Source organism: Anas acuta, chromosome 11 (genome assembly GCF_963932015.1).
Source record: "Anas acuta chromosome 11, bAnaAcu1.1, whole genome shotgun sequence".
Lineage (NCBI taxonomy): Eukaryota > Metazoa > Chordata > Aves > Anseriformes > Anatidae > Anas > Anas acuta.
This window is the reverse complement of record NC_088989.1, coordinates 8033428-8058721: the sequence shown is the minus strand read 5'-3', so window position 1 is coordinate 8058721 and position 25294 is coordinate 8033428. Positions and strand designations below refer to the sequence as shown.

At 40.5% G+C, this 25294-nt stretch overlaps 1 protein-coding gene across 3 annotated transcripts in view; it reads left to right on the top strand.

Moving 5' to 3' along the window:
• The window catches only part of PTPRG (protein tyrosine phosphatase receptor type G), a 398462-nt gene that overhangs the window by 239834 nt on the left and 133334 nt on the right, over positions 1–25294 (top strand). For all 3 annotated transcript variants that reach the window (XM_068694010.1, XM_068694009.1, XM_068694011.1), the window contains one exon: positions 21622–21717. In XM_068694010.1, coding sequence (XP_068550111.1) covers positions 21622–21717 — 96 coding nt within the window. The remainder of the gene's footprint in view (positions 1–21621; positions 21718–25294) is intronic.

The window sequence follows — 25294 nt, the reverse complement described above, 5'->3', positions numbered from 1 at the left end:
GGCCTAATCCAAGCAGGCACAGCGTACAAAACGAAGATCAGCAGTAGAGGTGTCCTGTGCTCATGTAGCTCTAAAACAAAAGCAAGGTGGGAGTAAATGACAGACAGGTGTAAGAGGAGTAAGAGAAATTGGGAGCAGGAAGTTTATTTTCATGAGTTCTTGCCTTTGCTTGCTGGCTAACTCCTCCAGATGCCAAGCTTTAAAGGAGGGTGCTGGGCCAGCATCAGAAACCTAATGTTGTGTGGATGCATTTTCCCTCTGTGCATTACCCTTTATAAAATCTATATGGCATTAAGGATTGAAAACTCATCCCAGCATTAAAAAAAAAAAAAAGTGGTTCTGTATTTCATCAGAAGAACGAGAGGAGAGGAAAAAAGAAAGCAACATTACAAATAAGTAAAATAAGTAATCTGCTGTTGCTTTAGGCATGTTTCTGCTCATTTTAGTTCGTTGTCATTCAGTTTGATTCACTGAACTGATTCAATTTTAATGGTTCACTTATGCATGCAACTACCTGGAAAAAAGATTTCCAAAAAAAAAAAAAGTCCCTGAAGCAAATCTTATTGAGATTTTGGTCAAAAAAGATCATAAATAAGCAGAAGTAAGAGCAAAAGCTAAAGCAATATGGCACGCATCAAGTAAAAAGAAAGTACAATATGTGAACTGAGGAGTGGGAAACAAACATGAGCAACAAAATAAAGTTGAAAAATAGTACCTAAGGTAAAAAATCAAATTCAATATGTTTTACAATTACACAGGAGAATGAGTTTTTTCAACCTTTAGTTCTTTCTTTATTCAGCTAATTTAAAGACGACAAGTCTGGAAGGGTATCTCTTCCAAGGCACCAGCAGTTTCTCAGAGCCCTTGCTGAATGCAGGAAAATTTAGCAATGGGGAAAATTGCATATGCTAAGAATATAACATGATGAATATGTTGTGTCACATACATACCATCTGTGAGTTATTCTGATAGACAGAACAGCTTGTCTGCCAAATCCTGAAACATGGCTTTGATTAGTGCATACATTGTAGAATAATCGTCTTGGGGACTTTGGGGGGAATTAAAGGGTGACCTTGAACTCATGCTTTGAAGGTCATGCCATCTGGGGCTGCGAGGGTAGCTCCCTACCTCTGTAATTAGGTCTTGCTGTAATGAGGGCCGCAGAACAGAAGTTTTCACAAATGAGGCTGACAGCAGTTACCTGGGGGAGGAGAAGGACAGCAGGATGTGACTCCTGGAGACAGGCCCGTGGGTTTTTCCCTGTGGACTTCACGGTGGCTGTAAAACATGAGGTTTTGTACCTGGTGCTTGATACTGAGGGACAGCATCGGGGAGGGGACTTCTGGACTCAGCAGGCCTGTAGCTGCTGGCAGAGAGGTGTCCTGTGGGCCATCATTTGTAGCTGGCCCCACGGCTTTGCAGATGACCTGCATTTGTGATGGTCACGATGATCCCTGCTTCTTGACCCCATCGTGAGCACTTACACGTGGGAGGATGATCAGCCCATCAAGGATTTGGTCCTTGCATTTCCGTCTTTTAGTACTGTTGGAAGTTAATTTCATGTGTTAGCATTTACTTAAAGTTGTTAAACGTTAGCCTGGGTTTAGAGAAACCCTCGCTTTTGTGCAATAACATGATTCAGCTGTGATGGCTGTTACAGTAAACGTGTCTTATAAAAGAGGTCCCTTCCTGAGCTCCAGTGCCTATAAATATTAGCTTTATTTTTATAAGTAGTTGCTTTTTCAGCAGCATAGTAGCTGTAACCATAAAAATGCTTAATAAGAAATTCCTTCTTAGTTGCTGTTTATATGGTTAAATGTTAAAAAGAAAAAAAAAGAAAAGAAAAAAAACAGAAGCATTTCCTGAATAGTCCTTAACATTAAAAGTAAGTTCTAAGCAATTGTTTTTCTCTGCTCTGGGGAGAGAGTCATTCTGCAGAATGAGACTGACCATGGAGTGCTTTCTTTTTTCTCCTTTTTTTCCTTCTTTTATTCCTCTTTCCCTCTTTTTTTCCTTCTCTTCCCCTGCCCTGAGTAAACTCTGCTTTTTGAGTCCAGTCCCAAGGTGCTTTGAGTTCTGCTGCAGAAAAAGCAAACAATTTGACTGAATCCTCTACCAAAACTATATCCCACCCTGTGCTGCAAGTGGGGTTGTTTGTCAACTTTTGCAGAGAGAAGAAAATGTATTTTTAAAACTTTCACACTGTGTGTTAGAATTGTTTATTTTGGAGTCCGCATTAAAAGAGAAAAAAAATGGTCATCAGCAAGGAACTTATCACTTGGTAACCAGAAGGCATAGTGAAACTGCAAAACTCATTTCCATTGTCTGTTTGATTTGATCCTATAAAAATTGTGGTGATGAACATAAGCAAGCATAATATATTCTTTCATTATGCATCCATATTTATTTTGTGTAATAGGCAGAAAAAAGCATCCATGTCTCTAGCAGTTTTCGGTTTTAAGAATATTTTTGTTGACTTTAATATATATGCATATATAAAGTTTTGTATAGATACTGTGTTGTCACTTCAGAGGGTTTTGTTTCATAGTGTTAGGGTTTAACTCCAGTAGGCAGCTGCCTATGCTGTGTTTATCAGGGGGTATTGATCTTTCCTGAATAACACCTTTAAAGAAGAACTTCTAGTGGCTTGCACAACTAAGTTTCCTTCAAGCACCCAGGGAAAGTCAGTAGCTGGCCTTGAATAAGAGTTGTGATCAGAGTTAAAATGACTTGTGATGTGTTATTAGGTTTCATTTGCAGAACACCTCTGAAGATCACCCCGTGGAAGCTTTGGTTGGTTATGTTCTCTGTGGTGAAGTTTATAGCATCCAGTCAAAAAGTGCAAATGAGTTTTGCAGTTTCACTGCTTCCATATGTCCTTTTTTTTTTTTTTTCTTTTGGTGTGGGGTGCAGTAGATACCACAAATTGTGGAGAGAATTTGCTGGTAGATACACATTGGGACCCACCAGAATGCCTTTGCCAAAAATAGATTGTGGCCTTAAGTCATAAGTGGTAAATGCAAATGTAAGAGAATTAGATTCATATACCATAATCCAGTATGAAAGACTGCCATTTTTACCTTCAGGTGTCTTTTAGGTGCTTCCTTGGTCACAGCACAGTGTACATGGAAAGAGAGGAAAAAAAATTTTTACATATTCTGGTTGGGACAGGATGGGAAAAGTGAGTTTCCCCAGGATAGATCAAGGTACTAAAGATGGATCCAGCGTCGGCAGAGACCCATTCTGTGGAAGACCTTGTGTTAGGAGAAAGTGTTCCAGTCCTGAATCAGAAAAGCTTGGTAAAACCAGGTCTTAAAATATGCACTCAACTCCAGAATAGCAGATGCTCTTCACTCTAGATGCAGTGTATTGGAAGAAGTCTGCATTTTTTTTTAGCTGCCGCTAAAATAACATGTATTGCATTTCAGTTTGGAGACTCTTTTCAATTCAGGAAGAAGTTCCCCAGATGGAAGGATGTGAATTATTTATGCAATGTTTATCTCAGGGTTTACTTCCCATCACAACCAATTAAGGCTATTTCATTTCATTAGAACTAACACTTTCACATTGGGGAAATAATTTATCTAAGGAAAATGTTATAGTATCCACTACTTAAAAGCTTGGGAGCTTCCATCAATCATAGAGTCCTAACATTTTTCTAAAAACTTACAAGATAAAAAAGGAAAGATTTTCCTATGCTAGGGCTTGCCAAATCGAATTGTAATTAATTGGATTTTAACAAATGAATGTTTTCATTCTTTTCTTCCTACTTAGTAGGAAATGATGGGAAACAGAAATGGTGCCCTGTGACCTCAGTCTTACAGTCCCTTAAGTCTCGACTCATTTTTATCTTTATACATAGAGCAGAAAATGAACCTTTGCTCCCACTGAATTGTTTTAAGATGTTTTTGCATGAGCAAAGACTGAGATCAAGCATCACAAAACCAGATTGAATTGTGAAATAAAATTGGCTGCTTGGTATGTAACTCTGCATTTAAAGCGGCTGTGTTTGCATGGCGGTGACGACTCTGCTTTAATTCTTGTCTTTGTTCCACTTCTGCTGCCAGTGTCTCAGTGTGATTTGTGCAAAGTGCATCATTATGTACCTGTGATAGCCAAGGCATTAAACTGAAAGGTCTTATTATTATTAATTTTAGGACTATTTTCCAGCTGAGATATTGCCAGGTCTTGCTGAGGTTTGAGCAGATTAGATTAGGTGTTCTCGTGTAGACCTGCTCTAAGTGAATAGTGTCAGTCCTGGGGAAGAGGGGAAGGGAAAAAGAACTGTCACTTGACAACTTCACTTCAGATCTTGCTTTAATTGATTATGATTGCTAGAAAAGCCAAATTTTGGAATCTGAGAACATAAGGTCTGGTCAAACAAATCTCTGCCTGTCGCTGTTGTTTTTTTTGTTGTTTGTTTGTTTGTTTTTTGTTTTTGCCTGAAGTCACAAGGATGCCAATCTTGAAATATACTAGGAAAATAAAGGCAAAAATAACCAAAGTGACAAGTATACACCTTTATCTTGGTCTGTTACTGGCTTAAAATTGGGTAGCTAACTTTTCTGGTGGCTCTCCGTGAAGTCTGCATGAACTGTATGGCAGCCTGAGAGTTAAAATATCGATTTGCTCTTGTGGCAGGCAGAGTTCTTGCATTATCCCCATCTTCTCTGGGGATGGGCACTAACAAAGGCCTTCGGAAGGCATTCAAGACTAGTTTGCAAACAGATAAAATTTCGCAGAGTTTTATGAGTAGACTGTCGTGGTCTAACAATCAGTGATTGTAATTTCATGCATTTAAGGGGAAATAAACATTGTTTTTCACAGCATCCTGCTGAAAAAGCATCTATTGTTTCTCTAAGCTTGTGGGCGTATGTGTGTGTTTATTTATGTGGAAGCTCTGAAACTTTTAAAACTATTTGCACATAACTACTATTTCTTAGTGAGATGCAACAAAATTCTGCCTGTGATGGGGAGGATCTAACAGTGGGTGAGATTCCTTTATATCAAGGATTTAGTAAAATGCCTGACATTATTACTGTGGAGGAAAGTTCATCCTTATTTATGCCTTGCTGCTGTTAACATGGAAAAGAGCAAGATGATAGTGATTACAAACTCCGATCTGCATGCAACTGTAATTGGGATGTGATGTGGAAGGAAGGAGGAGGGAATGTCACCTGAGTTAAGTCAGCTCCAATAGTTTGTTACATTATTCATTAGGTCTTTAAACCGTCTTCTTCCCAGATAAGTTTGCGTATCTGGTTAGGCTGAAGAAAATCCAACGCAAGAAGTGATTCTTGCCTCTTTTTTGAAGTTCTTTCATCTGAGCAGAAAATGCTGTACAGAAGTCGTGTGGTTTGGTGGCTTCTGTGGTTGTAGCATCTTTTGAACCAGGCTATGTGTCTGTACAAATACCAAGCACGGAGGCTGTCCCAGGTCTGACTGCTTTACACTTGAGTGGGTTCAAACTGAGCCACCTGCATCGAGCCTCCCTCACGCCACCACATATTTTCAACATCCAGCTTTCTGAGCCTTGATCCATGTCAAACAGCATTTTTTTTAAACTTGTTTTATCAGTGTGGCTGCAAAAAACAAGTATCTCGGTGATATAATGAAGACAGCACACCTCAGCCTATTGGTTGTGCTGTGTAATTGTTTATAATTTATTGCATTCGTCTGGGATTTGTCAGGTTGTGCACGTTCAAATGCATTATGTTCTGCAAAGGTAATTTAATAGAGGAAAGGCTTTATGTGTCCATGAACATTCGTGCACTTGTCTAGCAGATTAAGTTTGATATCACATAGTAAAAGCAGTGTGATCTTTGTGTGTGTGGAGGCTGGTAGTGTTACCAGCTTTTGAACATATACAGATGGAAGTGTGGCTTTCCGAGGAACACGTAAGTACAGAAATCTCAAGTCTTAAACTTCACGTGGTAGGTCCAGACATCCGAAAAACGAAGTTGCTGTAATCGTAAGACAGGGTTGAAAGGAGATGTTATCTGTACAACTTGCATCTCAATACACCAGAGCTTTGTTCCAGCTGGTCTCAGCACCATGTTAAGACACAACAGCACCAGAGGAGCTCTCCTGATGACTTACTGATCCACAGAAGCTGAAGCTGGGTATAATATAGCTGTTTGGAGAGAAATCCTTCACAAGTCAAGGTCAAGGCCAGACCGAAGGCCTGGACATGTGATTACATCATGCTGTGAGAGCGTGCTCCTGGGTGGCCGTATTCAGCTCAGTTCCGATAGCGACCACCGAAGAAGTATTCATGGCTGAACCTCACACGCAGACTGTTTTTCCTGTGTTTTTCAGACCTTCTTTGGCACAATGGGGCTTAGCAGAACAGCCACGCAACTTTATTTAGTATTCAGCCAAGCTTCAATTGTCAGTGAGGTACTAATGGAAATTTATCGCACGCTGAACCCAAAGTGACATATATATATGTTAAAATGCTGTGTTTTATTGCACACCTAAAAATACTTCACTGTCCTTACTTTTTGAGCTTTTTTTTTTATGTAAAGCCCTCAATCATTGCTTAAAATCTGGCACTTCCATATTAATCTTTCTCTTTTTTAATGTAACTTTTTCTAACGAGGAAGAAAGTACAATGGAAATTTTTGATCACCAAGTTATCAAATCATTCATCTTATTTTCATTCGTCATTCAAAGCAGAATTAAGTAGAGGAGCTTTTCGTGATGCACTGTCAAATGATGATGAAATTACTTCACATTAGGGGGGTCAGATATTCAGCTGCTACAAATTGGCCTTCCTGCAGTAATTTTAATTTCTCTGTGTAAAGAGATGGCCTCTTCTATGTCTTATCAATGGCTGCTGTTGAAACGAAGCTGGGACATTGAGTGAACTTAGCATGAAGGTAAACACCATCTGATATGGTTTGCTTTGGAGAGCTTGTAATCTCTAAAGACTTCTGAATGCCCCTGAGAGGTAAAATGATGTCAGGGTGAGGAGACAGGTATTTTCATGCCCTTTGCTTCTATTCTACTGCTTTTGACTATGCAATGGCAACCTTCTCCTCTACGGAGCAACATGCTGAATTGCTGTGTTCACAGACCTCTGGAGACCAGAAAATGCAAATTTCTTTCCCCGTTTTTTTTTTTATTAGCAATAAGTAATATGCAGGCAGGCAAGGTTTTAGGGAAAACGTCTTTAGGGACCACGAATAAAGGCCAGCATTTTATACAAATGGGAGATCTGCTTTTTCCTGATATTCTAGACCTTCATGTGTTACAAAAGGCAGGTTCACCTGAAAACTCCTTCCCTAGCCATGCCTCGATTCACTGGTGTGAGTTGGGATTTAATATTCTTTCTGTTCCCTGTATTTTTCTCCTCAGCAATTCTTCCCTAAAATGACAGAGGGACATTCTGGAGGGACAGAGCAATTATTCCCCGCCAGTTAATCTGCGAGGCTTATGGCATTTCCAGGAGTTCCTGCCCAGTGTTATTTGTCCCACCCAGTTATTTTTCCTTTTATATGTTTTCCTAATATAGTTTTCCCTGTGAGTCTGAGTATTAATTTTGCTCTTAAGTAACCTCTGCTAATGATTGGAGGAATAAATTTCCATACCCTGCCTTATGAAAGGAAGTATGAGGACCTACCCCCGGATTTTCCAAGGAGTTGTCTTTTAAGCCCAGCTAACAGGTGAGAAAAAATCTGCCTATTCCTCATCTGTACTAGGACTAAAATGGAGTATAACATATTTATCACCATCTTTGTTAAGTTTCTGAGAGATTTAATAGTCCCCAGAATTGTTCATTTCTTAAGAGCTATGTGCTATTAAACTGAGGCATTATTTAGCAATTGGTGCTGTCTCAAGAGGATAATTACTCAGAAGTATCTATTTGAAAATTCATCTACTGCTAGTTGTATAAATGTCTACAGTGCCTGAAGTATTTAAATAGTAAGAGGGTTTATGATTAAAGTTTCCATATTACAATATTTAACAGAATGGTGGATTTCCATTAATACTGTGCGTGCTTAGATCCCAATGCTGGTATTTTCTCAGTGACTCAAGGGAATTCATACCTTCTGATATCAATCCCATGGAGTAAATGAATGCAGGTATTTTGTGTGTCCCGGTGCGTCCTTGGATGCAGGAATTAATTCAGAACGACTCTCAAGTCAAAAAATCTCAGCTCACCTGTGTGCGGCACTGCTGGCTTTGGAGGGACCTCACAGCTGCTGAAATGGTGGCTGCCCCTGCTGGAGCTGGTGGTAAAGAGCTTTGTGAAGGAGGATGGAAGAGTCCACAGTATTTGAACAATACCAGCAAAATTGGTCTGTCTTTTACTTGGCCACTAAATTGCAAAAGAAGTTGTATGGGTGGTGTGAAATCTTGGAGAACTCGAGTGAGGGTCAGGTTTTGATGGAATTGGTCAGAGTGCTCTGTACTTATTATAGGGACTGACATGTCATCACACAAAGAAGGATCACGTAAGTCTCATTTTCTAGTTCAGTCAGGTTAAAATAAGCCTGAGCACGCATATATAGTAACAGACATTAAATTAGTTATCACAAATTAGTCAGTGTTCCTGGAGTCCTTTCAGACAGCTCCCTGCACGCAAACTCAGCGGTAGCAGAATTGCAAATACGAAGATTAGAAATTATTTTGAAAAGAATAGGAGCAACAGGAAAAAATCTTTACTCTTCATTTGATCTCCTGGGATCTCAGGACCCTGTAGTACCAGTGCACTGACCACCAAGTGACTGGGTGTCCTGGGAACATGGTCATGTTGTGAGTGTGTTGTGAGCTGCTTGGAGCAGCAGCATGGGAAGCTCCCAGAGCCTCCTTGGACACCTAAATCCTCAACAGCCCTTTGGGGTGAGAGATACAGAAGCTTTCTCTTCTTTGTCTGTCTTTTCCTTCTCCCCACCTCACTTCCTTTCCTATCTCTTTCTTCCTTCAGTTTAATACAAGGCTGGCACAGTAAGCCCAGACACGCTCCCTTCACAGCACTGCTGTGATCCCCTGACCAGCGAGGCAGGGAAAAGCTGTGCCCTGTGCCACCTGGCAGAAGTGTACCAGGTGCTGTCGTGGTTGATAACAGCCACATCTTTGCCTGTTTTGCACAGTAATGAAGTTGCACATATCAGTCACGGAAGCTACGTTATCTTCCTGTGCATTTCTTTTCTCTTCGCTGCTACACTTTATCTGCAGAAATGAGGACTGGTCTCCACAGCTCTCGATAATCTCACCTGCTTTTCCGAAGAAGAATGGTTGTCACCACATTTAATACCAGCTAAAGATTGTCCGTGTAAGAAAAATCTGTTCCCTAACAGAGATGGGGATAAGGCATATGGTGAAACTCAAAGAGTTAATTGGTTATAGCTGAAACTCTGTTTTTCTGTACTGTTCTTATGTTTTATCCTATAGCTTTAATGAAAGGCTAGAGAGATGTTTGAATTATTAGTGTTGCCATGGAGTTGAGCAGGCTGGGTTTGTGCTTGCAACTCAAACCAAGCTTGTTCAGTATTACAGAAAGACAGGGTCACGTTAACACCTTAGCCTATGACTCTACTTACTCTGTTTTATTAACATGAGGGAGCCAAAATGTTGGATGCTTCTTCCCCTTGACTCACCGGCTGTGCTGCTGGAGGGCAAAGCGAGGCTGTGGGTCACTGGTGAATACTGCTATATGAACAGGGAAGTTCAACTCCCTCAAGATCAAGCAGATGACCTTACAGCTGTTGGATTCGGGTCATACTCACCACCTTTTCTCTATGGCTATGTGAGCAAGACGCATGCTTTTATTAAGTGAATATGGGGATTACTGAGTAAACACAGGATTTTGTTATCTAGGCTCTAATTACAAACCTGCAATATTTCTGTCATAAATTGACCTGGAAGACTTCTCTTAGTGAAGTATTAGCATTAAGTACTGACAGCGTTTGGAGTGTGCGTGCCAGAGGATGCTGTGGAAGGAAACCAGGCATACTGGATTAAGGAATGAAGCTAGCCAGGGTAGATGAGGAAAGCTTTAAAAAAAATCAAAATAAAACACAACAACAACAACAAAAACCACCACAACCTGCAATAGGATTTGAGCAGTCTGTCAGACGGAAGACCCTCACCCTCTGCTTTTTGAGTTGTTCTGTACATCCAGAGGTGATGCCAGGTCCCAGTTTAAGAGAGATTGCAATAGGAGTACGTCTCACACTGTGCTTATTTCGTTCATCTGGTGAGGAGGATCCTATCACTGTGGTTTTGTTGTTGTTTTTCTTTGTTTTGAAATGCCCCCAGTATCAAACAATAGCATATTAGTGACTTTCACTAGTTAAGTGAGGAAATTGTTGTTTCCTTAAAACAGGACGTTTTGGAATATCCTCTGGCTATGCGCTGTCAGCTGGCGGGTCATGGTCAGGGGTGTATGGTTAGGGCACTGCTGTTCCCATGGCTTGTTATTGCACAGTAAGTTCACTTCAAAGTTCTCTTTGAGATACCCTTCTGGATTTAATCTCCTTTCAATATTTGAGTGCTCACCTTCTTAACTGTTATTACAATTGTATGAAAGTTTAAAATTTAAATCAAAGCTTTAACTTTAATTCTATTTTTTTTGAGCCATGGTGTATTTTAAATAAGTGGTGTTATATTTGAACAGTCTGCTTGGCCGAACCTTGCTGACCAAGACTGAGGTTTATGCAAGTAGACTTACCTCAGATTTGTCACTCACAATGCACGTTGTTACAAAAAGGTTAAATACAAGAAATATAACTTTTATAGACCATAGGCTATAAACAGACTCTTAAATGAATCAGTGATTTGTAGGTTAATATTTGAATTTCTAACTTCAGTGCCACACTTTTAATATATTTCAGGCTTCTTGATCCAAAGCTTACTTTATATTCTGAAGGCGTGCAATTGTTTGCTGTAATCTCAAGAGAAGATAAGCATGACATCTGGTTCACACCTGTGGTTTTAGGGATAAGAGCATAGCTGCTTTATGTATTATTCAGGGCACTCTGTTGAAACTGCAAGGAATTTGACTCTTTGAGGCCCTTTGTCCCCAGCTTTTTATACTTGCTAAAAGTAAACATGAAATATAGGAGTCTTCTCTCAGTGGGTGTTGAATAGACTATTTATTCCAACCTATGCCTGCTGCCAGAAGGGAAATTAGTTATGCAGGTTAATTATCAGATTTATGATAAAGACTTCACTTGTGCAACTCCCGTATTTCAGAAGTTCCACTGAGGCATTTTGTGCTGCCACAGAACAACGCCAAAAGAAGTGAGGGTAATGGTGACACTCGTACCGATGTGCCTTTGGGTCACAGGTCATACCTGCACTGGTCCCAGGCAGTGGGGCACGCTCTGCCTGTTGTGGGATGAGGGAAAGGCTGCCACCATTTTGCATTTCCAATTTCCAGTCATGGTTGCAGGCACAAATCAGCTGTCTGGGCTGCTGGAGACAGCGGTGGCATGAGCAAGAATTAATCTGGTCGGCTACTTCTAAAGCCAAAGACACACAAAGTATGGAAAAATGCCAGTGGCTGAAGCCAGACTTACACGTTGCCCATACCAAGGTGAATTGTTCAAATGCAAGATGCTGCGGCTGAAGAGGTGCTTTCTTGAAATATACATGTGAACCAGGGTGGAAATGTGACTTCTTGGCTTTAGACTTGTGTTTATCATTAAAATGATGAGTAGAGGGAAGGGATGAAGCTGGCACAGAGCCTTGCGAGCAGGAACACAACTGTGCATACCTCCCACAAGGAGTATATGCTGACAACTCTACTGAACAGAAACCTGTAAAAGGTGAACTCAAATACTCACCAGTAGCACTGTTGTGTTCATCAGGAGTCTGAAGAACTTTGAGATGCTTTTCTTTCAAGATCAATGGGCCTTACAAAATTGGAAGTGTTAAAGCAAAGCGGTTGTTTTATTCGCATGATGTAAGGTGATGCCACAAGTGAGCAACAGGTTCAGAGGCACCAGGGGAGTCTCAATGTGGCATCTGCAGGCAGGTACCAGTGCGCGAGCGTGGGAGGTGGTGAGAGCTGGATTTGTGTTTCTGCTTCATAGGCATGGAAGAATAACTCTGACATTTAGCAAAGAATGTGTTTGCAAATGGGTTTGCAGATGTGACAGTGGACAAGGTTTTAAGTTAAAAAGGTTATGCAATTTCTAGAGCTTTAACCTTTCTGTCAGTTTTGCTGCTTGCTTGAATATTTTGCTTCTTGCCTTGCTGAGGTCCAGTTCTTTTTGATTTGCTGCTGTTAATACAGAATCATGTCCTTAACGAGCTGGTGCTAGTTGTACTCTGCTCCTGTGTGCGTGTCTGTACACAGTTACCAAGTCAAGGAGCTTGCAAATTTCTTGACACTGCAGTTCAGATGGTGCAGACTTCACTTTTTACTCAGGTGAAACAGTCAAAGGGGTAAGAAAACAAGCAAAAAAAAAAAACCTATACAGCACACAACAAAATTTTAGATTGTGAGTACAGAGTTATTGCAGGCAGGGTTTTCCAAGAGACTGGTGTGTTTAGGTAGGCAGCCTTGGGGGCTTGGAGGGATGGTTAAATTTTAATTCTTCAAGAGATCCTGCCTTTTGGAAAGGCTGTAGCGTACCCTCTCCTTGGTGTTAAGCCCATTTGAGGAACCTGAAGTAAAATGCCCCTATTATGCAGTTGCATAGAAAAAATCCCTCTCATTTTAAAACCGGAGAGCTAGGGGCATCCTCGCAGCGTGGGGTTGTTCCACCTTCCTCCAGAAATCTGCAAGTCTGTGCTGAGACCTCTGATGCTGAGCACCCAGCTTGCTTTGTCAGAAAAAAGCTGTCTTTGGGATCACGATGCTGCCTTAAATAGATACACATTCCCCCAAATACAGGAAAACCCGTATTATTTTTACCCTCTGTTATGAAGCCCTCCAAGTAACTCTGGGTAAGCCCTTCTCATGGGCTGATTCTGATGTGATTGCCCATACAGTTCACAGCTCATAAACAAAAATAGCTCTGCGAGTGTGCAGCCCAGAGGATTTCACATCCCCTTGGAGATAGGAATGGCCTTTCGCCCAGCAAAATGCTTCGGAAAACGTGCCCCATCTGCTGCATGGCTTTGAATCCAGAGATGCAACAAAACTATAAATATCTCAAAATTTGTTCTGAGGCATTTTGAAGATCATTAAACCTCGTGGAAGAGCTCGCCTTCTCCCATTAAAAAAAAAAAAAAAAAAGAAGAAAGAAACAAAAACAAACCCAAGACCAACTAAACCACACAGGATGTTCTGAATTCCGCAGTACAAAAAGAATAATTTACGCTAAGATGTGAGCTCTCAGAGGATTGAATGCTCACACTAGTGCATCTTTAAAGTGAATGCTATATGAAATTGTATTAATGACAATTGCTAGGAAGAGCATGCTTTTGTAGGGTTTATTTTTAAAGTGCAGCTCCTTTCTTTTCCCCGAAGAGCACCAGAGTGTTTTTGCTGGGAAGTCCCAGCAGTTCTCTCCATTCAGGCAACACTTCTTTATGTTTAAGAAAGTAAATGGATTCCTTAAAGACAAGCTGAAGTATGGACAGTCTGGGTATTTTGGAGCTTAAAACTGTGTTTTCAGTAGTTTTAGTTCTCTTTATAGGAAGAACATGGGAAACAGATGAAGAGATTTTAACAGTCTCCGCGGGGTTGAGTTCAGAGCTATTCCGTTCATGCAGTCAGTCCGTCCAGCTTGTTTGTAGTTGCTGTGGCATTTGGTGTTTAGCCACTTCCTAAATTGCCTGTTTCATTTTTTTCACCCCCGCCAGCAGCTAAGTACTGGTTCTAATTTTTCCACTCGGACAGTTTTAGGAAGCAGTTTGTCTCTCGCTGAACCGCGGTCTCAGCGTTGCGAGCTCCCACACATGCACGCTCACCGTCTCGCTTGGAGCATGCCGCCCTCGTGTTGTGGCTTGACAAAGCTCCTGTGGGTGAGACCCAGAAATCCTCGATAAAGAAATCAGAAAGTCTCTGGTGGAGTTGGATCGTGGCACCAGAGCTAAAGACCAGGGAAAGACCCCAGCTGAGCTCCTGGAGCCTGGGGAGAGGCACTGAAGCTCCTTGCAATAAATGTCTGGACTGAACTCCAGCAGTGTCAGCTCTGCGTCAGATACGAGCCATGAAGAAGTTGGTAGTGGTTTCTAGAGGCAGCATGCTGTCTCCATGAGGTATGCATTTGACCCTCCCTTACTGCAATACCAAGCAAATGAACAACAGCCCCAGAGTTTTCCATCCCCAACACCATTCCAAACTGGCAGTTGATGTCGTGTGTTTTTCACTTTTCTTGTAATTCTTCCTGTTTCTTTCCAGTCTTAAATAATTTTGTCAAGAAAACATCCAGTTAAAGGAGGGATGGGCAATGACCACATGTTACACACAATGAAAAGAGGCATGGAAATGGGCAGTGATTTATTATTCCAAGACAACAGAAGCTCTGTAGCAGTGCGGGAAGGTGACCCTTTGCAATCCAGGGACTAGTAGCAGTAGGTTACTGCTGCTTCTCGATGCACTAAGAGACCCGGATAGAAAGAAATACTCATACTTCTGCCCAAAGATCAGAAGCCTGGGCTGTTTGTCTCTCATGTGTTTTTTATGGGTTGCTTAAACTTTTCAGGAGGGAAGCAGCTTTGCATTTCCAAGGTTTTTCTCACAAGCACGATAGCGACAGCCATAGTGATTGTAAATCACCGTGAAGGTCCTCCCGGAGTCACTTGATTCCAGACCTTTGAACTTTAAGCAAAATACCATATGCCAGGACCCCCCCAGGAGATGCAAGAAGGCATAGTACTGGGTGGTGTAATCTTTTTATCCTTTTTTTTTTTTTTTTTTTTTTTTTAACATTTACCTAATTTCCTTGGTTCCCATCCATGGGGACATGTTGTTTGCATCCGTTTTACAAGCTGAGTGCCCTGTCATGGCCTCATCACGCGCGTTTCCATAAAAAGAACCCCCTAAATCTTGTGAGCCCAGCGAGACGCTGTGACGTAGCTCGATACACAGGAATTCTTGCACAGGATGAGGATTCTTAAACATGTTGGGAACATGAGAAAAGAAAGAAAGGTTTGAAAAAGCTTACTGCTCATTATGCTTCAGTTCTTGTTTACATCTTGGTATTAAAGTGTTAGTGTTATAATTTCCTGTGTTTGGAAGGAGGTCAGATAGGAAACAAGGAAGAGGAGCAGAAGTGAGAGGCACTGCATGGTGAGGTAATAACCACAGCTCTATAATTCAGGGGTCTTGTGTGTTGTGAAAGAGAAGACTTACTGCTGATTTCTTGTTGGTTTTGAATGATTTATAACATTTTACTTGTGGCAGAGTGTTGCAATCTATGTTGTCATGGAAATTCTATTGAATTTATAGTTCCATTTATCCAAAACGATTTTCCAGACTTCATTTCATGGTGAATCATATGGCTGTTACTCGGAGTACAAAGCAATTGCAAAAAAGTTTCATGTTATGGAAAGCATAAACACCGAAACCGTTATTTTCATATTATGGAAATACAAATGAATGCAACATACAGCTTTTTAGCATCAAATATGCCTTCATTCTGTAATGACTCAGGGTACATACGTGAGAGTGGATTCTCTTGTTTCGGACAGAAGCGGGCCTAAGGGGTATTTATTTCTGGAAGAAGAAATCGGGGAAGTTTCTGGCTTGCCAACGTACTTCTCTCTTAACATGCAGAGCCCAACACGCAGGATACTGAGTCATATGGCCACAATCCAGCGCTGCATTTAAGCACATGGCAATCCCACCAGCACCGTGCTGGCGGGCCCATCCTGCTGGGCTGCTGCTGGACCCCCCCTAGGTTTAAATGCTGCTCGGGGCTAGGGGCAGCGCGTGCAACAAGTGCCCGCTTCCAGGATGAAAAAGACTGTGAAATTGCTTAATCTCAACTGTCTGCATAACCTAGGTGCACCTCCTGTGTTGTTTGTGCATAATGAAGCAATAATTAATGCTTAATGTTAAAAAGATTGAATAGCAACCTATCATACTTCTAAGGCATGCAAATGTCTAAATTGAGTTAAATTCTGTTATTTCACTTGTATGATCTTTGCTCTTCCTGTTGTTTCAACTCCTTTCATTTTTTCAGCCCAGCATTGTATTCATTATCAAGCTGCAATTATTTTAGGGCAAAGACCTTGTCTGACTCTTTGTTTTGCAATTTACCCAGCACACTTTTAGACACTGTAAAATACTAAGTTATGACATTCAAAATACATCTCTGTACCTGCCTAACTGTAGTTAAAAATTCACTGATGAATAATAGACTAGGCAGGAAAAACATGCCATTATCTGCTCCTGTTCAACTTTATCTTTTAAAAAGAATGCAGTATACTCTATTTTATTACATCAAGCTCTAGTAGGAGAACTGGAAAACATCACGATTTGCTTTCCCTCCATCCCCTTGCCTTTTCTAAGCAGATTTAGAATATGTTATAAATGATAAGTTTTGTATTCTTTTAAAAGAGAATATAACGAGAAGCCAAACATCAGACTTTATTGCTCCAGCATACATCTCATACTCTAGTAAACACGCTGACTGCAGGACAGCTATTCTGAATTTTCAGTGCTGCACTGAAGATTACATTATATCTGTAGAAATTTTTTATTCCAGTCAAATGGATCACATCATCTACTTCGGTAGAAATCTATGCACATATTTAAAGCAGAAGTAAGTTACATACGGGCTTTCAATTAAGAAAAATCATGTATGATTCATAATCCTAGCACAGGATTTGTTTTTGTGTAAGAGGTTTTAAATCCAGCTGTAGAAGTGGCTGAGAATAATTTATTCTTACAATATAAGCAGCAGAGGTACTAATTAAGAATTAGTATATTCAGTGATTAACTCCATCGTTTAAAGCAAACATTTCAAAATTTTTGTTTCACCACTCTGCAAAGATTTGCAGTCTACCTGCTATGCCTGTGTGTTTTCTTCTCTGAAAATACTCTGCTTCTAAAGCAGTACATAATAAACCACATAGCTGTTGCCTCTGTGTCTTGCTGCCTGATTCATCAAAAAATTGGCTGGCCTATAAAACCTTTTTTTTTTTTTTTTTTTTTTTTAGCTTTAAATTGCATGGTAGTCCTTGGATAGCTGGAAGGAAATGAGCGGAAAGCTAATTCTGATGATCTTTTCCCTTCCACCAGAATTCCTGATACTATTGAATATTCTGTACTCCACATCTGTGACAGCACAATGAGCCTTTGTTCATTTTTTAATCTAAAGAGAAATCTGCTGTGGGAGGTTGCACAGGGTGATAGCAGCCCAATTTAAAAGTCTCAATTATTTATTTTTAAAATACTTGGCATCTGTCTATGGAAAATGTACTTGCTTGGTTTCCAGTCTCTTAGAATTGCTTTGAACTCGCTCAGATCTTCTGGGATCTATCAAATGCTCATTGTGGCTTTTCTCTCATAAGTGCTGAATGAGTTTACCCATGATAGCCTGTATTGGATGTAAACTTTCTGTCTTTGTAATGGGGTAATAAGAGCAACAAGATGTCATGCACGGGAATGGTGATTTCTGTCTGGAGGCCTGTCCTGCCAAGCAGAGAAGGAGCATCTGAGCAGAGAGCCAGAGCCTTTATTTCTTTTTTTTTTTTTTTTTTGTGGATAATTCATGGGGAGAAGCCATTCATTCGAAGTGTGCTCAGTTTTTGCAAGCCAGTGGTGGCTGATAGAGGGTGTCTAATTATTCAGAAGAGATTGCTCTTCGGAAATCAGACCTGCTCTCTGGTGGGCAACGTTCCTCAGAAACACACGTGTGTTTTGGACAGCCTGTCCTTACGGGATCAGGGTGGTGGCAGTCCAGTTTCACATCCAAATCTCTTAACCACTTTTAGCCTGACTTTTAGCCAGGTAGTTACCCTGGGACCATCAGATTTCTGTAGAGTTCAGAAGAACGGGGCTGAAGAGAGGTGTTTCTGCAGAGAGTGGGGTTGACCCAAGCAGGAGAGGATTGCCTGCCCCATGGCACGGGGTAGGGGTGGAGGTAGTTGATAGGGGCATGGTGGCAAAGATGCTTCAGGCTGGGAAACTATTCAGGAGTTGGATGTATGGGGTGTATACATTTGTGGAGGAGTTAGCACCCTACAAAAAAGCCTGCAGTGCTTGGAAACAGTAACAGCTGAGCATCTTTCTGGACAGAGAAGAATAGAAAACAAGACATGGTTTTATAGGGTGACTGCAATTATCTGCTGGGTTATGGCAGAGTGAGGGTTTTCTCTCTAATCCTCTGTTTTAAGGCACTTGTGACGTTCTGAAGATTTTCCCCTTCAGTGAGATTTTTTCAGGCTTAATCTTTGCTGTACAGCAAATCTCTCTCAAGTTTGAGTGAAAACAATTCTACTCTTCTAAAGTGTAAAGAGTGTCAAAGCATAACGTTTTTCCATTAAAAGCACACTCTTGCCCTCTCCTTCCTTGCCTTGGTGAAGCTCTGGAGCTGCAGTCGTTGGTAGAATTTCAGGATTGCAGGAGTCATCCTGTAACAAAAGCGCCTTTGTGTGTCTGGTGCAGGTTTGTTTCAGGGTAGCCTTATCACAACGCTGAAAATTTCAGGTTGCTTGGACGCTACATTTTTTCTTCTAATAGATCTTCACAAGGTACATGCAAGCACACCGCTGTGTTGCACGTCTGAGATTAAGAAAGTCCATGTAAGCCTTTCCTGGCCTCGTTAGGTGTAGCAGGCTGGATGTGAAAGACTTATAAATCTAATATATTGTGCCGTAGAGAACAGGGCTCTTTGCCCTCTGGGACCTATGCCACTGGGCAGGCTATTTGGAGCACCAGCAGCAGAGAGGTGGGGAACAGAACATTCTCACTGCAGACAGTTAGTGTCACACTACAGAAACTACAAAGGGTTTTTCAGGCTTTCCTGTGGCTAAGGGATTCAGAGTCTTTAAAATATATATATATATAATTTTGGAGAATAGAAGCTATTGTAAAATCACATGCAGAAATGTACTAAACAATGGGTTACGGTGCTGAAGTCAGGCAGTGACAGAATTCGGGTTGGATGTGCAAGCTTGGATGGTCCTCCATTGTGCATTTCACAAATAACATATCATAATAAGCTCCAAATTTTCTTTAGCTTGAATGCCCCTTTGTTGCATTCTATACTGCTGCTTTTTATGTACCAAGCAGAGACAGCAGAAGTAATTTATATGCAAAGCACACCATACATTGTATATACTAATTATATAATAAGGAGTAATAATGAAAATTTTGCGGCATGTTTAGGCCATTTAAGTATGCAGTGAAATTAATTTTATGGCTAACTGTCTTATTCCTGATTTGTACTTAAAGAACATTATGCCATCCATAGAAAATGCTAAGCAAAATGTCAACCTATAAATGCATGCAAGATGATACGTATTATGTAGAAAAGAACAAAAATACGTTTACGTTTTATTGTAAATTGTGGGAAAACAGATGAGACAGTATTATGGCAGAAAACAATATGTGATCGCATAATTAGGAAATTGTCATAATAGTAATGCTCAATGGTGTCCAGGTGTGGTTTCACGAGCAGCCTGAATCCGGCAGCTTTGAGGATGTAACTTTACCATCTTCTTAACGTTGTTTTTGCAGTGTATGCGTGTGTAAATTATATAATAGCAATTCCTGGGAGATTCCACTCCTAAAATGTTCCTTCCAGCTGTATGAACACATAAGGAAGCTACTGTATGACAGATGATGATAATTTTTCATACAAGACAGTTCCCCTTGACTTGATGGATGCAGAGAGAGGAACCACGCTCTCTGGAAAAACACCAGGGAGCAGTGGGAAAATGTTTCAATGTGTATGGTAATCAAGGCAGAGTATGGTTCTTGATTAGTCTCTGAAATTGCACTGCTGAGACGAGGGATCTGAATTAAGCGCTTTTTTACCAAAGCCCTTTGCACTGCTATCCAAAAGTGTATTGTAAAAATTAATTTCCTTAAAACGCCGTGAGCAAAATTGATCCAAAATGATTTTGGCATATGCTGAACTCACTCAGTGATACCTTTCTTCATAAACTCCTGTGAGGACTATATATTGAAGTATTTTATATAAGGTACACCTAATTTTAGACTTTATTTTAAAGGGGAGTAAAATGCAATTTGCAAGTGTTTTGTGAGCTTTTGTCTGTGCTGGCTAAATTGAAGTTTAAGCAATTCCACCTGAAACAAACTGTTTCTAATTCCTACATCAATGAATGACTGTACCTCAGCCCACATTTGTTCAAAGCACGCGTTAGAACCTGGAGGCACCACCAATTTTGTGAGATATTGCCAGCATCTCTGTGTGTGCTGCAAATACGCTGGGAATAGCAAGGCCAAAACAGGGGGGAGAAAATTGCTTTCCAATTTTGTGAAGCTAGAGTGAATGCCAGACTTTTTTTGTGTGTGTGTGTGTGTGTGTGTGAGCTATTTGGAATGTAGTCTTATTTTATCCTTCTGCTGAAAAAGCACCTCCACCTCTGAAGAGCCTGATCTTCATTTTGGCCATTTCTCTATTATGATGTTTTATTAGATATATAGGTACTCTGCCACTATTTTACATTAGAGCCAATATATAGGGTCAGGAGCCTGGGATTCAGTAAAAATTAGTAGGAGCGTATTTGAGAGAGATGCAAGGGTATTGTCTCATCTTCCCATACACAACATTTCAGAATATGGGAAAAATACTTGTTTCTTTGGGAATTGGGAAATTGAACTACTCTGAGAAGAAGCAGTGTGTTGGGATGGCTAACAGAAGTGGGAGCTCAACTAATGTGGTAAATGGAACAAGAACCATAAAGGAAAATATGAGCAGCAGTGCACATGGCCTCTGTAAGTTGCCCTACTGATGGCATGTGTGTAGTGAAGTGGAACTGCTCAGCAGCAGAGGGTATGAAGGAAGCTATTTCTTGGTCCTTCTGTATTTGTGTACCTAGCACATCTGCTGTTTTGGGGTGATCACTGTTCTCACCTATGTGTAACATGGGCGTTTCACTTTGTTCGTTTAATTATTAATATGTATTATTTGTTCTAAAATGACATCAAAACATCCATATTTTTTCTCACTTATACTTTTCACCAAGCACTAAAGCTTTGGAAATAGAAGTCATGAAATTTAACTGAAGTCAGGAAGAAGTCTGACCCTAACTGATAGTCCTGAATATCAGAGGCTCATGAAAATGCATTGCTACAGAAACACACTTTTATCTTACAAATTGCTTTAGGAGTAAAGGAATAACTCTAAACATTGAAATTGCTTTCAAAAATTCTCTATGTTTTTTTGAGATAAATATGTCTAGTACATGTTGCAGAGCAGGAGATGAGCCTGCAATGAACAAAGAAATGAAGAGATCCTGGCAAAAAGCACAAAGTTTACCATCTAAACAGACTGGTCATACTGTTTATCCTTCGGTTTGCTATTAAAATGCATTGCGTTGACTCTGTTCCCTGGTTACTGTCCCAGTAGGACAGTCGTGCTATTAATCAAGATCCTAGTTAAACAATATTGTTCAGCAGAATTCCTTTATCTTAGGTTCATAACACTGGATTTGCATACGGTGTGTACACACCACCTCATTTGAAAGCTGTGTGAATCAACACTTACGTGATTGTGTTGTTGTTTTTAATTTTTACAGATGCAGATTTACTTCTACAATCCTGATGACTTTGACAGTTTTGGAACAGCAGTTCTAGAAAACAGGGTAGTAGGAGCCATGGCCGTGTTTTTTCAAGTAAGTTTAAACCTTTAAAAAGGTCTACGTACATAAACCAAAGCTTTCACCAAGTACTGATTATTTCATTGAATTGTTTCAAGCTTAATGGATGCATCTGTTTTCTTGTTCCCACCTGTCTAAGTGAATAATATTTCATATTGTCTATGTGTGATTTAAAATGTAAATAAGGATATTTAGAAATGTAATGAAAAATTTTGCCTCAATTGTTTTGATTTGATAGCTGCTTTACAGATGTGGATTGGAGAACACATTTATCATGGAACTTCACTGCTGAAGTACGTTGCTTGGGTCCCTGGAATACTAACAGGGATGTGAACTGGTTCTGCTTGGAGAAAACTTAAAATTCAAACATAGCTTGGGAGAAAATTAATCAATAAGTTTCATCAATCTTATCTGTAGCAGCTTCTTCTAAATTGTCATAGTAACAAGTTCTTGAGCATACCAGGTTTCCAAATGAGTGAATTTATGCATTCACTTTTTTAAAATGCATCCTCAAGAGTGTGAAGGCTCAGCTAGCTCATTTGTTGGTTCAGCATGCTCGAGGACTGCAGCACGGGTTAGAGACTGCTGTTAGTGACGGCTGGCAGGTCAAGTCACGTGGCAGTGGTGTTCAGCAGTGTGGGCTCTTTGTCATGTTTTATCAGAAATGGAGTTTTTCCTTACTGACTCGAGGGTGAACGGAATGGAGTGAGAGCAGCTCCATCCCACCAAGCTGTCAGGAACTGTGAGAAGTAGCTAATGAAGGTTTTGAAGTAACTCAAGGTGTTGCTTTTTCAAAAGGAGGGGAGGGAAGAACAAGGAAAAACGCTGGTCCTCTGTGAGGTTTAGCGAGAGATTTTACTGTGGAAGAAAATGATCTCACTGTTACCTTTGTGAAGGCAGATAAAAAAGAATATACAAGTACCCATATGTAAATACCTCCCTCTTTTCCTTATGATGTTAGAGTGACAAGCCTGACTCTCCTGCTTAAATTAAACAAGGTTGTCTTTTTCTATGTCACTGATTTTGATCAAATGCTTTGATAAGGAGAAAAGGACAGATCCTTGTATTGCATAAATTGCTGTAACTCTGCTGACATCAGGCTAGTTGAAGTAGGCATGTTAAATTCATCATTGCTGAATTCTGCGCACTTCTGTGGCCTTTCGTGTTAGAGTAAAGTTGGTGGAGCTGCGATAATTTGCAGTGGCATAGCAGGACGTTTCCCCAGACTTCCTAATCTTGCTGTGATGTGGGAAGGATTGGGCAATTGAATTTGGCCTTATGTGACAGAAGTTTAGAAATAGAACAACCGGAGTCACTGTTAGGTGATTTATGCCGTGATGGAAAGCTGCACGTTGTATGTGAGCAATGTCAGAAGGAGCATGTGTTATGTCATGGTGCACAATGCACGTTGTGGGACAGCATGTCTGGAATTTAATTACCTAAATGTAATTGCAATTTGTTGCCCAAATAAGCTCCACATAAGCTGTGTGAAGCACTGCCCCATGTCACACCATTGCCTAGTCTGTATGTAACATTTATGCCCCCCCAAAAAAAACAGGTTTTAGAGGATCTTAAAATTGTAGTGGGAATGTCATATATTCCCCACGTGCAAATCCAGGTGCTGTGCTTACTATGAGTCCCACTTTGCACAACTCCAAGGGAGCCATTAAACTCACTAAAAATAACCTATAATAGTCAGTAATGCTGTAAAAAAACATCTTTGATTGTAAGAGACCTCAAACTTTTTAAGATGAATACTGAGTATTGTGGTCTCCTGAGGGATGCAAAAATCTATACTTTTCATCATCTCTAGCCCTGCAAGCCACAGGACATTAGGCTGTAAAGTCCAGGTGATGGTGCAGCTGGGCTCCTCTGCTCCAGGAGCCATGAAATCTGAAGGCATTACTTGATAAAGAGTCACTGATCTCTTCCAGAGTGATGGGGTTAAGGTAATCCTTGGCAAAGTGACCCAGCGACAATCTGTTTTGTGGCTGAAAGGAAATGGTTTCTTTCTTTTTTTTCTCCTTTTCTCTGGGTTGAAATGGTAAATCAGCAATGTGCCATTAAACTTCTGAGTGTATCAGGTCTTCCTTTTGGGTAGCTCAGCCCAAAGTCCCCATCCTGAAGGGGCACGCGCTGAATTTTGGCCCATGTGAGCAAATGCTAAGGAAGTCGGTGTAATCACTGCTATTTTGGCCATCAGGAGGGTTTTTGGGTAGACCTGTGCGGTGTCAAGAGTTGGACTTGATGATCCTTAAGGGTCCCTTCCAACTCAGGATATTCTATGATTCTATGATTCTATGATTTTCCTTTTTGTCCAAGGGAGGTACAGCTTCTGTACTGGGGGTTAGTAACTGATGGTGATAATCCTTTGCAGATCCATACCGTGTTTGTCGGAGGTGCTGCTGTAGTTCCCTCTGCTGTGTATCGGGTGATGGAGTTGGTGATCCGTGACTTGGAAAACATTTACACAAAATTTCGTTCAGAAATACCTGGTGTGCCTTTAGGCTAGCTCCCAAGGGCACCACGTGGATAGGCTACCATTTCATGCAACTAATTTTAAAATTAACTCATAGTAACTGTTAAATTAAATGACCCTATGATGTCCGTGTCCACATCTTGATTGGCAGCTGTAACTATTCAGATACTAATTTCCTAGTCTGCTTAGTCTGTTCTTTTCTGAGCTCTAGTCCCACCTCTAACAGTTATTTACAACACAACGTTAAAAAATTGCACTGATGCAGGGCCTACTGTTTGTTTGTTTGTTTGCAAACACATGAGAAGACTGAATTATGCATCCTTCTCTATGTAAATATTTTAAGGTGAAAATTATTGGCTAGGTTTGCCATTAAGTCAAGATTTGGATTTTTGCTAATGTGTTAATTCCATGTTGGAATGAATGTGTGCTGTGGTGACTGAATTTATGGTCTGGCAGGTGGGTTTTGTTTGACTGAAGTTCACAAATGTTCCCTTGAAAATCAGGTTCTCCAGTGAGTGAACATTATACTGAACTGTATAATTATTGGTGAAACATTAAGTAATTAAGAACCCTCTTTCCTCGTTTTTAAATAATTTAACTTACACTATATAAGAATTTTACTTATTGAATTCATTCTTTCAAGGGCAATTTCCAGGTAAAGCACGTTGGTTCTGAACTTGGATAATTGAAGCACTTGGAACTTTATTGTAATTGCTGCTAATTACATCTCTGCTTTTCTCGTTGCTTTCATTGTAAGCTCTGTTGATAAATTCTCTTTTTGTTTGCATGCTGCAGGTCAGTTGACCTGACAAATGAAGAAAATTGCTAGTTGAAATCAGGAACAATTCTTGCATACACAAGCTGCTATAAGTGCTCATCTCTGTAGTTCATTGCAGGTAGACGCTCAGAGGGTGTCACATGAAATTGCTGGGGACTCTACATCAGCTATTCTCAATTTGCAAATATGATGATCTGGTCTGAGATCTCTACCTGGGCTGTGAAAGCTGTGTTTTGCATTGGCATGCAAGTTGTAAAGCAATCAGGTGTGCTGAGGAAAAGGGTCCCTGTTCTGTGTGACAAAGGAGCAAGGTGACTTAGGCACCTCTCATCTGT